This window comes from Adiantum capillus-veneris, chromosome 8 (assembly GCF_014529385.1).
Source record: "Adiantum capillus-veneris isolate H3 chromosome 8, ASM1452938v2, whole genome shotgun sequence".
Classification (NCBI taxonomy): domain Eukaryota; kingdom Viridiplantae; phylum Streptophyta; class Polypodiopsida; order Polypodiales; family Pteridaceae; genus Adiantum; species Adiantum capillus-veneris.
In genome coordinates this window covers 21,522,829-21,537,256 of record NC_140938.1, presented here as the reverse complement: position 1 = coordinate 21,537,256, position 14,428 = coordinate 21,522,829, and the positions used below count along the sequence as shown (strand labels likewise).

Below are 14,428 nucleotides of genomic sequence, written 5' to 3'. Positions count from 1 at the left end.
CAGTGCCACCCTAGTGCCACCCTTGTCAAATTAGTCATGCTCTTGTTCCCATGAGTGCTAGATGCTAAATGTCAATTTGCATATGTCGTGTTATATTCTATAGATGTTATATAGCAAGGCCCACCACACCATCTGCACAATAAAGCAATGAGTGTGGCGCATGTGGTAGATCTCTTACGACAATTTTGAGGCCTCTCGTTGAAAAGGGGGTTTACACCCGACTTTCGGCCGTCCACCTGTAAAAAGTAGGGGTTCGCCTCCACCTATTATCAAGGCATATGCCAAAGACGTGGGTGACGACGATGGAGCAACAGAAGTGCACAGAGCCGCCATGGCGAAACGGCCCAGCTATACCTTTCATGTTTTCGAAGCGTACAAGTAGCTGCTTTTCGAAGAGTGGTTCCAGCTCTATTATAAGCTCAGCTACGTCTGCGATGATAGGCGCTGGGGTTGGGAGTATGATTCGGGAGGGCGGCGCTCAGGTTTTGTTCTCGCGCGTCTCCGCCAACACCATGCTTTACTATGCCACGCGCCTCGGCCTCTACCACCATCTCAAGCACCACCTGCACTACACAACCAGCTCATCTTCGCCCTCATCTACATCTTCCTCTTTATCTTCATCTCCGCTAATTGATGGCGCCGTCATTGACGGCCGCGTTCCCACTCGCCAGAAATTGCAGGCTGCCCTGCTCGCGGGCCCCCTCGGCACCGCCGCTGTTAACAGCGCTGTTTGCTTGCAATCGCAAGGCCGCTTGTTCACCTTCTTCAAGAGCGCGCTGCGCCAAAGCCGTCTCAATTTGGCCAGAACTCAGCAACGCGGAATTTCGACGAATATTGCGGCGGGCGCTGCTGCTGGCATCGTAACTGCTACTGTCTCTAACCCTATGGACAACATTATACGGATTGCGGCCGGCACCAATGGAGGTGCGGCCAGCTGCACCGGCAGTGGTGCCATGCTCAACTGTTTGATGGGGAGTCTGCTGCAAAGCCCCCTGGGTCTTTTCAAGGGCTTTCTTCCCACCCTCATGTGCCAGACAACCTTGTCTGTCATGCTCTTTGCCATCCTGGAGGGGGCCAAGCACTTGCTTGGGAAACCATTACAAGAGCCCCATGTTACAAGCTTGGAATCAAATGCTAATTTCATCTTCAACAACCTGAAAGCTTTGAAGGCTGTCCAAAGTAGAAAGAATACACAACACTCATCCTACACTATAACAATACCCTCCACTGCGATTTAAAGGCAAGCCCGCCGATGTGTTGAGCTCAACATAAATTCAAAGAAGTTCTTCCAAGACTCAATATTGCCATTGTTAAGCACCTCTGCTAAAGACCCATGGCCCATCAATCATCGATGACTGATTTCTCTCTATAGCCAGGCACATATAATTTTAGATGTGATCATTCACCCAACAACTGAACACAGTAGACAATTGTAATTTCTTAACAAAAACCTCAGCTTCTGGTTTCACCACAAGTGTGAGAAATTGCTTGTGGTTCTCACATGTGGGTGTTTCATTAGCAGTTACTCATTGACACAAGAACTAAGTACCTTTTCTTGTTTACAGATTACTCTCTTGGCTTGAGTGTGAGATACAAGTGTAAATTTACTGTGATTTAATAATTTCTTTTAAGTGACTGGATTCATTTGCTATAACGTATAGGAAGATAAAATTTAGAACTAAACACTCATGATGAAACAACATATCAAGAATCACGTCAGTACCATGTCAAAGTAAAACATTTGTTTTTGTTATTTGGAGTTTGCATATAAATCATTAAATTCTCTATTGGTGATTGCAATTGTACTTTTAGTGGATATTGAACATAGTTTTCAATTCATTACTTAGATTTGATTTGATGGAGAGAGAGTTGATTTGCTAGATGTGAAGAAATACAATAATGATTTCTCCTATCATTAACTAAAATAGTGATTTCTGTGCCTTGTGCTTTGCCTTTGATCATCTTTAAAAATGCATGAGGTGAAATAGAAGCATCTAGATCTGTTTGATTTTGATTACATCCCTCATAATCTAAGTCATATGCTTCTATGAAATTAGCTTTTACATCCAACGTATATTAGCATCTGGAGGTCCTTGCTCTATCATGTTGGATATATAGTAAAAGGATACTATAAATGTTAAATAGTTGGTGTCCATGTATATCGGATGCCAAAACATGATGCTATATTTTCTATACAGGCTATATTAATTTCTTATCATTATATACCATCGAATAGCCCTTTCTTGAGAGTATAGCTTAGAATCATAATCTTTGACAAATTTTAACTAAATGTCTCAAAAATTATCCACACATACATTTCTGATGCCATGCTATTTGATAGCTTTCACTATAGCATGCTTTCACCATGTAGTAGATTAAAAAGTCATGTGTGATATTGTTTCATGGCATACCACCACAAAGCATCACTCTTGGTAAGGTGATTAGTAGAATATTTAACCACATTATGTTCAAAAAAATATTTGTGTAAATTAAAATAATCATCTAATTGGCTAATCAATGTAGCTACTATGCTTGCTTCTTTGGTACCATTAAAATCTTTCAAAGAAAAATATTTGTGACTAATTTTGTTCTTTTTCTTCCTCTTTTCATGTTTGAGTTTGGATTTAGGTGCATACATAAGTGTGCCCTTCCTTGTAATTGATGCGTTTATAGAAATAGTACATGATAATGGTAAATATGCTATAATGTAGAGAATAATTAGAATAATAGATATTTTAAGAACATAGATAGAAAACCATTACTTAGATGCTGAAAAATTGATGCTCGTAAGAGCATTGTAGCCCGTCGACAACAAAATATGGAAATCACATACTTTTTGCGGTGGAATACGTTTGAGTTCAGGATATGAATGGACTTTCTCATTTCCAAATGATATCTATTAATCGATGAAAGTAGGCAATTCTTTCAGTCATAGATTTGGTCATTAGATCTGAAAGGAGTGTGGGTATAGTGTTTGAAAGTTTTTGAATAGTTGGTTTCCAAGTTGAAAGTCAGATTTATTGACTTTCTTTGATTTGCTACAATAAATTTCAGAAACTGAAACTTCCAATCCCAACTTTGGTCCACCCTTTTGAAAAGGTGTGAAATGCATGCGAAACTATTATTGAAAATGTGTAAAAAGAAGAAGATGGAAAAGTATGAGAGAGAGGAAGTCGTACCCACCAGTAGAGAGTCTTATGGATGGTGACACAGTAGAAAAAAATGTTTGTCAAGCCTAGGTGACCCACATTGGAGCCAGTTGGATGGGTCACAATGAAGTCATCGGAGGCTTATTATTGTAGGGATTGTTTTCCATGACAAGAATCGAGATATTTTTTCTCCTCTCCAATTGATTTTCTCTTGCTTCTCTTAATAGCGTTAGTCGGTTATCTCCCTAAATGGATTTGTATGAATTTTAAAGCTTACAAAACTTGGAATGTTTGAATCCTCTTTGCTTGCTTTCTCTTCTTTAACTTCTCTTTAATATCCAACTCCTTCTTCACAAGCTTGAAAATTAGAGAGTATTGAACTTTAAGATTTCCATGCCAATTTTGATTTTTAACAAAGTTGTAGAGAAATAAGTTGATTGTAAATCTGATTGGGACTAATCAAAATTTGATGTTGGGAGTTCAGTATCTATAATCAAACTTTGTCTTTAAGCATTCTAAATTTTTTGTGAAGTGGAAAGTGACCATTTAAATAGATCACAGAGCTCTACACAACTTTAAGCTTCTCTTTCATGCTTTCTAAATCAGATGAACATGGCTAATCACAAACTACACACACACACACACACACACACACACACACACACACACACACACACACACACACACACACACACACACACACACACACACACACACACACACACACACACACACACACACACACACCAAACTATTATAGATGGGTCAGCTCTTGGTGATAGGGCATGTGTAAGTGCATTTGAGTTCTTCAACACTGTCCTTAAAGCTTGATAGTGCTTTGATTATTTAGTGTTGTGTGTTGCTCTCCGTTCCCTCAAGGCGGGTTGATTATCACTGTATGGTGAACACACTTAAAGCTCAAGGCCCTACTCTTGCATTGCACACAATATTAATGTCTTTAAGAACCGATCTTTGGTTGTAGATGGTACTCTTTTATGCCCTTTGCATGGAAATATGGAGACTATTTTTCAAAATTACTTCACAAAGCAAGTGTTTAAAATGGAATGTGGTAAAAAGGTGATTACTTTTTGTGATTGCAACTTATTTCTTTCACAAACTATGACTGCTAGCTCACATTTCTCTCCCTTAATTTGATAAGTCTTTGGTACATTGGAGGTCGTTAATGTGAATAGTTTAGATGTGAAGCACATTTGCAACACTTGAAAGGGATCGAATGTGAATCCTTGGGGTAAGAACCCACCATTCTTTTTGTGTGGGAAGCCAACGGCCACATTGGAGGTGCCAAAATTGCAAGTCAAAGTAAATTCAAGGTAGTCTGTAGAGAAGTAGTATTTGTCAACTTGCAGGGTGCTGTTGTTGATGAAGTTCTTGGTCTTAAAAAAACCTTTCTTGCATCTCTATGAGAAAAATTTATCTATCTTGAAGGCTTTGGTCATCAACATGAAGAAAGTGGATCCTTCACTATCAAAAAACAAGGAAACGTGACAAAATTTAAAGTTGACCAGAGTTAGAATTGGGGTAATTATCCTTTAGTTCTGATGTTGGGGTTGCAATAGCTATGGATTTCATTGTTGATGGATTTGAACTTTGTATTGATGCCACTTTTTTTTCTACTTATCCTAAAAAAAAAGATGTTGCAATAGCTCTCATGTATCTTTTTGAATGCAATATGTCATTGGTTAATGTTCAAAACAAACTGCTTGCATTGATTTGTCAAGATGTCTCTTCCCTTCATGCTGAAAAAACTTCTATTTGGATTTCTTCATGGGTCTAGAAAGACCCTGCTGAGCATACTTGATATACAAACTTTCCTTCACTCACCCTTGAGCACTTGGTTGACTTGATGTGTCATATGTTTCATTGTCAATGCATGGTGTATATCTTTCAAGGTCTTAAGTTTCAAGAAACCGCTTTCCATGGTTGTTCAAGCCTTTCATCATCCTCAAGAATTCCAACTTTTATTACAATTTTTGATAAAGGAAATTTGCATTGGCTTCTTGTTTCCTCATTAACTTGCAAAAGATCGCATTGTGTGTGGTCAAAAGATGGGACATCTAGCTTGAGGTCTATTATAAAAAATAATCCCAATGCTAGAACTCAAGACATTGTTGCATTGTTTGAATGTGTATACCCTTCTTCTTTCATTGCAAAAAAATCCAAATTAAAGTGTACAAATTGTGGTAAAGCACTCAAGCTAGTGATATTCCAACAACATAAATGCCTACGAGAGTTACCAAAGGCTACCTCAAATCTAATTCAAGATGCTTATGACTCTTGCGTTGCAATCTGATTTTGTAATCTCTCTCTCTCTCTCTCTCTCTCTCTCTCTCTCTCTCTCTCTCCGTCTGAAAGCACCTTTATGAAAAATGAGAAACGCTCTTGTGACAAGTCTTGTTGCCTTCTCTATGCAAGTGCATCTTGCAAGGACTCTTTGAAACATCACCAAAAACCATTCTTTGGCATGTAAAATGGAATGGTCTTCAACTCAAGTATACAAAGTTTTGAAAAACTAAATGGTGTGGAAAGATGACTTGTGTCTCTTGGAATACCTTTCGCATGTGAGCTGAATTTTGAAGGGCAATTTGGATTATGTTGAAGTATTGCGAATGTTATGTCTGATTTGTCTAAAGTCTTAAAGATATTTCCACACTTTTCTAGTGATCAAGCTACTATACTTGTTGAGATTACAAACAAACTTGAGTATGATCACACATATATTAGCAGTGTAGTTCATCCAACATGTGTTTTGCAAGCATTGGCCAAGCTTTTGAAGACACCATTACATGATCTCACATATATTAGTAGTCTAGTTCATCCAACATGTGTTTTGCAAGCATTGGCCAAGCTTTTATAAAGACACCATTATATGTAGAGCATGGTGAAACACTTGATAGCACTTGGACAATTCCATTCACTCTTCTCCCCACGATGTTGTTGTGCTTCCCATTGAGAATGATTTTAAAGAGTTGGATACTTTTGTGCATGGCCTTTATGAATCACAACAAGTTATGCACCATACTGCATAGACAAGAAGTGTCACTCTCTACAAGGAAAATAGAGCACTCTACATCTTTGATGATGAGACTTTTGAGGAATTATCCTTTCCCACATTGTTCTTTGTTCAAAGAAGGGAGTACCACGCTTTGGCCAAACACTGATACCAAAAAGTTGAACAATGGGAGCTCAAAAATCAAGATCACCGCTTCCCTAGAGACATTAAAAGCTCGTTTTTCAAGATAATAGAAATTGTCAATGGGAAGGTCCTTGGCTCAATATGGGTTTGCCTATGAAAGGGTAAGCTCCAAGGAAAACATCTTAAAGTCACGGGATGCTCAATCTAGTACCAATATTGAATAATTACTTTCATTCCAGCTTGGCTACCATGATCTTGAGGCACTTAGAACATCCACCAATTACAAAGCAAAGCTAAAATACAGTGCTTTTGCAATGGTTTGCGAGTTGGGTCAACTCACCTTCTTCATCACATTCTCATCCGCAAGAAAATATAGAAACTTTTGACTGATTGTTTGCATGTACTGAACCCTAATATTGCAGATCTTTGAGTGCTTATCTATCTACAATTGTTTCACGTATACAATCACACCATATGATAGATCTTGTGATCCAAATAAAGATAATTAAACATTAATATATTTGGACATGATATTCTTAAATTTTAATTCCAGTGAGAGCATAGTGTGATGGCTCTACATAGGGCAAAAAAGTTTATACCTATGTTCACTTTGAAGTGAGAAAATATTTGCACGTCAAATTCAAGCCTTGAACTAAATATAACTAACCTCTATTATCTTATATTTTGCAAACTAACTACCTTATGTGAGAGTACACTTTGCACACAATGGCAACCCTTCAATTATATCGCTAATTTACTTCCACGTGTCAGTAAACTGAGCACATAGCAAGTGACTCCTATAAAATAAACACCATGCAAGTGAGAGTTTGAGCTCTACACAAGGTACAAAGCTTATACTTTTTGACCTTAAATTTAAATTTTTGGTCAAATTTTGATCAACAATTTAAATTATTTTTAAACAAATTTATTGATTTCAATGGATTTCAAAGTTAAAAGAAAAATTTATTTCTATTTTGTTTCTCACATGGATTACCTATTATGATGTCAAATGAGCTCAAGAGGGTGCACTGCCTTCTTATATAGAATTATTTTTGATTGAACATGTCTTCGATCAAAGTTTTCTTCGATCTCGAAAGATCTTTCATTCAAAATATTTTTTGATCGAAATTCTAAGAAGTCATAAAGAAGGCCAATTTTGGTGAGGTGGCAACATATAAAACAGACATATAATTTGAATCAACGAATAATACACGTATTATTCGTGTATTATTCATTTTCTAACAAGAGGGGTAGGAAAAGGGAAAACATTTACTTTGTTGGGGGGAATATTTTTTGGCGAGCGCTTTTCAAAATATGGGGAGCAGATTCTAAAAAGATTCTTTTTCTCTCTCAACCCTTCATAGTTGAGGACCCGCTCCTTCTTGATCCTCTGTTTGCCTCGTCCTCTCTCTCTCTCTCTCTCTTTCTCTCTCTCTCTCTCTCTCTCTCAGATTTTTTCCCTTGGCAAATATAGCTCAATCAAACATCATCGTGATCATCGCTAGATCTCTCTCTTGCTCTCTCTCTCTCTCTCTCACACACACACACACACACACACACACACACACACACACACACACACACACACACACACACACACACACACACACACACACACATATTGTTGTACTTATTTAACTCCTTACTTATTTGTTCCTCCTTAAAAAAAAAGGGGGGGAGCTTCAAAGTGCTTGAACCTCCATTATGGGGCTTGGCCCTTCATTACTACTAAAGGCCTGATAAGGGGCTGGTATTTTCTGGTCTAATGGCATATACACACACTCCTACTTTACCACCTAGCTTGGGGGTATTCCCGAGCTCACTTGCCTCCTAGTACTTTAGTAAAAACCTACCGCCTATGGGCACTACCATTGGCTATAGCCCTTCTCAATACTTGAGTGAATTAACCTCACGTGAAAAACATACTGTGAATTCTCCAGGTTGCCTCTTCATTACACCGCGTAGGCGGCCTCACCTTCTCTGTGGAAGATCTCCCAAGCGCTTGGATTACTGTGCAAATTGCAGTTATGGCGACCTCCCTCCCTTCTCTATTTAAAGGTGAGTGCGCATCTCTGCCCCTCACTTAGCTTTGGTTGTACTTTGTTTGCTTGCATAAAATTTGTGAGTGCATATCTGAATCTTCACCAGATCGAAGCATGGAGCTCTCAACTCAAGTAACTCAGGTCGGCCACTTCTATTTTGTGGTTTGTTTTACTTGCTGTATTGCTTTGTGTTTGTACCGCGAGGGTTTCTTATTATGAGATGATGATAGTTTTTTCACAAAGGTTGTAGGAAGTTATGGTTGATTCTTCCTGCAATGTTGTTATCCCAAACTTGGGGGTACTTTGCATCGTGTGAGTACGAATGGTTCATAGACTACTGTCTATACTTATAACGTTTTTTTTGGAAAAAATCCACCTAAAGGGTCGTTGGTCTGTTCACTGGGTTTGCTAGGGTTGTTTTTTTGCCCTGGACATCGGTACTAAATGGGATTTGTATTGTTCTTTTTTTCCTACTAATCTCGATTGCAGGATGGCAGGCTGTTTGATGCCTTGTTGCTTGACTATTACTCTGTGTCGAGAAAAACTCATGATATTTTGGAAAAAGGGGGGTGTAGCTGTACCCGCCGCACACCAGTAATGGGTATATATTTTTTTAGCCGGATGCGTACTATCACTGTTTCGGTACATGGATTTATATTAAGGGCTCTAATTTATGTTCTGGCTCACTAGCAGTTACTTGGCCTGTTTAGTTTTTTGCTTATTAAAACTGTTAGCTAATGCTTGGGAAGGATTGTTTTGGGAAAAATGAGAGGGATTACCATTTATATCACTAGGATTTTGGTTGTCGCCATGATTACTTCGGTGATTATTCGCTAAAGTCTGGTTGTTACATTACCTTTTTCAAAAGCTACATAGGCGCTATGATCTTGTAAATTTGGCCTAAACCTGTCACTTACGGGCGTTTGATGGTAACACCGCTTCTTTTGGTTTTTAGTTAAAAGACTGAAATCGTCATGAGGGAATCTCTACAAATGATTGCATATTGTAGCATATATTTTTAGGGCTTCCTGCTACTGTGGTTGGCCGAAAGCATGATCAAGGTAGGGTAGCTTACAAAATATGGTAAGTTCTATTAACCTAATTACTTTGCCTGACCAAATAACAAACATTGGACTAGCTTTTGGTTGGGTTGTGACTACTTTAAGAGAGTTTTCATTTTTTTTAAAAATCGACTACACTAACTAGTGCTTTAACGAAAAAAAGATGAACCGTGAATTAATATGGCGGGATTCGAACACTTGGATTAGAAGGGGTAATGGCCTTCTATCAAATTTATGTAAATTTTGCCTATAGATGGAAAATTTTGGGCTCCTTTGTTAGAAAACACATTTACTATTTGGACTAAGCTTGCACAAAGTTAAGTAAAAGTTTTAAAGATCGATATGGATAACAACAACTGGTATGGTCCATCGATACCTGTAATAGACATCCAAGGCTAACATATCTGTTGTCTTGTTTGGATGGATGCAGGTAAGGACTCTATCTTATCTTGGAAGGTATTTTTTTGACTTTGGCAAGCTGACCTACACTCAATTGCACACTCACTTATGATTCGGGAAGTTCTTCTACTATTTGTATACTGGAATGGGACCTCATTCTTACAAACATTGTACAAAAATGATTCTAATATTGCGTTGTTTTTGTACCTATCTTTTTGTTTTTCTAAAGCCAACTGTCTTTTGAATGTAAAAGTTCAATTATATCTTATTATCTAAGGTAAAATAGCTACACACACATCCTATACATAAGGTTTTTCTTTCTAGAGAAACTGGGATGTTTGGAAATTAATTCCGAAATTTAGCTCTAGGATGGAACCACAATCTATAATCCCTTGACTGGTTGACTGGTGTTAGGTGGTCCTTCATAGACTCTATTTTTGGTCTCTTGCTCACGGCTATTATAGTCTTTGATTTTGTCGGTTTAAGGTTTGCAGGCCCAAACTACAATTACTGTTTTTATTTATGTTTAAACTAAGCCTTTTTCAGGACCACATACCCTTTAGAAAGACAGCCCGCATGAGTACTAAACACAACCTTGAGAATCATGCAAAGACTCTCGAACAGATTAAGTTGTACCTTAAAGACCATAAACCAAAGAATGCTTTGGCAGTTAGAACTAGACCCTTCCTTACTAGGAAAGCCAAAGATTGTATTACTTACCACGTAAGAAAAGATAACCTCACCACACTTTTTTGAAATTCTGCAGACTCTTGCTCTCTCACAAGGATTGGAATTGACCTCTGAGCCCCTCTCAGTGGCCACATCTTCTGTACTCAAATGTATTAGCAGCTTGGGTGCTTCTCAACTAATATATGACTCGGCTCTTACCTCGAACAAGAAATTGTCTATCTTACATATTCTATCTTTTAATGATTGGGTTAAAATTTGGCTACTCTAGATAAGGACTCCAAGGAAGGGGTAAATTTGATTACCCAATACATAGCCCAACTTCCCATACTTTCTTCACAATACAAACTAGAGATTTCCCTATTCTCTTCCTCAGGAGCTGATCTGTCTAGCTTTCTAAGGAAGTTGTGCGGTCTCAATCCCTCTTTTGTTTGTACACTGGCTTCTCCGACTATCCCGCAAACTGGTGGTATCTTTTGTAGGGATAGTGCAGCTCATGAAGCAGTTAAAGAATTTCACAGTAATTTTTGTTCCCTCAATGACTCTAACCTCTTGGAGATGGTACCAAAGATCTTTAAAGGTTTTCCTGTCTTACCTGCTAGACAGATTGAAATTGAATCCCTTGGGGTTGACCATCAGCTTTGGGTCCTACCCAACAAGGCATTCTTAGCACCCATTCTGAGTGAAACTTGGGTATACCTTGCCAACCTCCCTGCCTCTACTGTGGAGGACTGCAGACTCAAGATCTCAAAAGGTGGACAATTTCTTGACAAAGGGGAGCTCATCAAAGCACCCTTCAACCTCAATCTCATTGACCACTCCAAATGCCCTTCCAATATTGGCCTCTACATCCTTACTAAAGGAAACATGGAATTTGCTAAAAGTAACTCGGATTTCAACACTGAATCTATCTGGAATGTCTTTCGACCTTATGTAAAATGTGCATGTAGATTTCTTGACCCTAAAGCCTCTTGTAAATCCAGCATCATGTGGTTCGATCATACCACTTGGTTTATTCTCAACCATCTTGACCTACTCTTCCTAGAAAAACCAGTGGATTCTCACCTCTCTCTCATTTGTTCTTGGTTGGGTGGCCAAGCTAAGAAAATTGTAATTGCGCAAATTTCCTTTAACATCTTTCGTGGATTAATGCTAGATATCTTGAAGGAATTAAAATCTGACGAACTTGGGATTTACCTTACTACTTATGCTAACTACAAAGGCGTTAAGATCATCACTAGTTTACTTAAACCATGTATTGATGAGGATGACTCCCCTGCTTTGAAAATACCCAACTCCTTGACTACCCCCAACTCCTTTACTTCCTTTTTAACTCCCAGCTCATCCTCTAATCGGGGAAAAGCTTGTAGCTACACTAGGGGTAGAGGTAAGATTTACCCCATCAGGAATTTCCTTGAATTGTAATCCTTGGTGATATTGCAGGTTACTACAAGCCCTTGCGGTAGAAGAACTCTCAACAAAGTCGATCCAAACAAAGGTTATATCTACATACACTGTCTCTTTCACAATGTACTTCTTGATTGGATTCAACCTAAAAACCTTTTTTGTGAGTGCTTTGACCTTCTTTTTGGCAATCACAAATTACTCGATAATATACTCATTGGATGGAAGTATCAACAACCAGTGGAAAAATTGGTTTATAGTAATGACTTTCTTCGATGAGATTCTATTCCCGAATGTACATGCTATCAATTTACCACTTTTTGCAGGAACTTCAAGGAATATGAAAAACATGCTTGTACTTGTGATCTTAGCATTATTGAAAATATTAACATACGTAGAATCTTGGCCAATGGGCTCAATCATACACCTAACTTTCCCAAAAACCCTTACCTTGCTCTATCAGCTATACTAAGCTGCCTCGCTGACCTTGTCAGTGCTCTCCAACTGGAGATGACAGTCCTACCGGACTTAACTAAAGTTTTGAAGTAATGCTTCCTTCAAAAAATATCACAAATTCCTAGAAAATGGTTATCCTCTGATGAATCTTGGCTCACATCACAACTGGATTTTGATTTTCAAAATATCTTTGATAAATGGTTTGTAGTCGGGCTTGACAAAAGCTCTAAGTGTCCCACTCTTATTTGCAAAAACCTTGCTTAGAAGACTGCCCGTGATCGAGTATTTAGAAAGGAATTTTGTAGAATTAACTCTTCATTACAAATACTTACCAATAACATGTCAAAATGCTTAGGGAATCTAGGCTACTTTGTACTAAACACTAAGCTACCAGCATTGTTTCCCACCTATAAGATTCATAAGCATAAGTTTAGATGGATATTTGATGTGTCCAATGGTATCTTTACTGATATCACCAAGGATATCACGCTTTGCCTTGACCTTATACTAGCTGAGTTTGAGCTTATTTGTGCCACTAAATAGAAAATTTTCCATGACTTCCTTCAAATACAGTACAACCCCTTTTGGCTTACAAAATACTCTACAGAAGTCTCACTTAACCTCCCGCAGTAAATCTTTCACATTTTCACTGTGGATATTACACAATTCTACAAAATCATTCCCCTTGATGGGGATCTTGGCCTTAAGACCGTTCTTGCCAAGGTGATTAAAATGGATTTCTCCAATGCTAGAAAGAAGAAACTTTTTTACATCTCTCTATCCAAAAAACCTAGGTGGATTAAAAAGACTCACTCCATACACTCCTTACACTTCAATGAAGAAAAGCTTTGTTTCTACATCTCATGGCTGGTCAATAAATGTACTATAGTTTCTGGTGGTCTCTACTTCAACCAATGCCTAGGCATCCCCATGGGGTTCTCATGTTCTCCACTTATGTGTAATATCTACCTTGCTTTCTTCGAATACAAATGGTTTCTCAAAGCCATGGAATCTTGCAAAAATAATCTTTCACAGTTTGGACATACCTACAGGTATATGGATGGCTTATTAAGCATCAACAATAAAGCCTTCCTCAAAGAAATTTGTCTGATTTATCCTCACTACCTAAAAATTGAACCTACATCTTATAGGGGCTCATTACACCCAATGGGGCTTTTTGCACATGTGTTCAATTCCTTAACCTTTCCATGTCTCTTCATATTCCTTCTATTGGAGGATATGACCTAAGGTTTGTTTGGAAAAGGGATCTCTTGAAACTGCCACCTGTGGAGTTCATTAAAAGAAATGGTAATAGACCTCACAAGGTGGCTATTAGCTCTTGTATCAGCCTGCTGTATTTGATCATCTACTCCTCTTTTGACTATCTCCTTGCATGGGATGATATTAAATTGCTAATAAAGAAATATTATCTTAATGGTTTTAACAAAAACGAGATTCTTAACACAATCATGCAATCTCTTACTCAACACGATTGGCCTGGGTTACACTTTAACCGAGAAAATCTCATTTCTCTAATAAGGAAGTAGGCCCATTCACAATGGGCCTACTACTTTTGACTCATTGTGTTTGATGCCTAGGACAGGGTGGGTACACATGCACACACACACACACACACACACACACACACACACACACACACACACACACACACACACACACACACACACACACACACACACACACACACACACACACACACACACACACACACACACACACATACATTGTTGTACTTATTTAACTCCTTATCTATTTGTTCCTCCTTTGGAAAAAAAGGGGGAGCTTCAAAGTGCTTGAACCTCCACTATGGGGCTTGGCCCTTCATAACTACTAAAGGCCTGATAAGGCGCTGGTCTTTTCTGGTCTAATGGCATATACACATACTCCTACTTTACCACCTAGCTTGGGGGTATTCCCGAGCTCACTTGCCTCCTAGTACTTTAGTAAAAACCTACCGCCTATGGGCACTACCATTGGCTTTAGCCCTTCTCAATACTTGAGTAAATTAACCTGAGGTGAAAACCCTGCCGTGGATTCTCCTGGTTGCCTCTTCAT

The 14,428-nt window shown here is 38.5% G+C and overlaps 1 protein-coding gene across 1 annotated transcript; it reads left to right on the top strand.

Moving 5' to 3' along the window:
• The first annotated feature begins 290 nt into the window (after positions 1 to 290).
• Positions 291 to 1,589, top strand: LOC147451785 (uncharacterized). Its single transcript, XM_086518817.1, has one exon. It carries the CDS (start codon positions 303 to 305, stop codon positions 1,236 to 1,238), a length of 936 nt encoding a protein of 311 aa, XP_086374943.1. The 5' UTR covers positions 291 to 302; the 3' UTR covers positions 1,239 to 1,589.
• Positions 1,590 to 14,428: the final 12,839 nt, after the last annotated feature.

Excerpts from the sequence above, each read along its gene's own strand:
- LOC147451785 (XM_086518817.1), top strand. The coding sequence starts at position 303 with ATGGAGCAACAGAAGTGCACAGAGCCGCCATGGCGAAACGGCCCAGCT.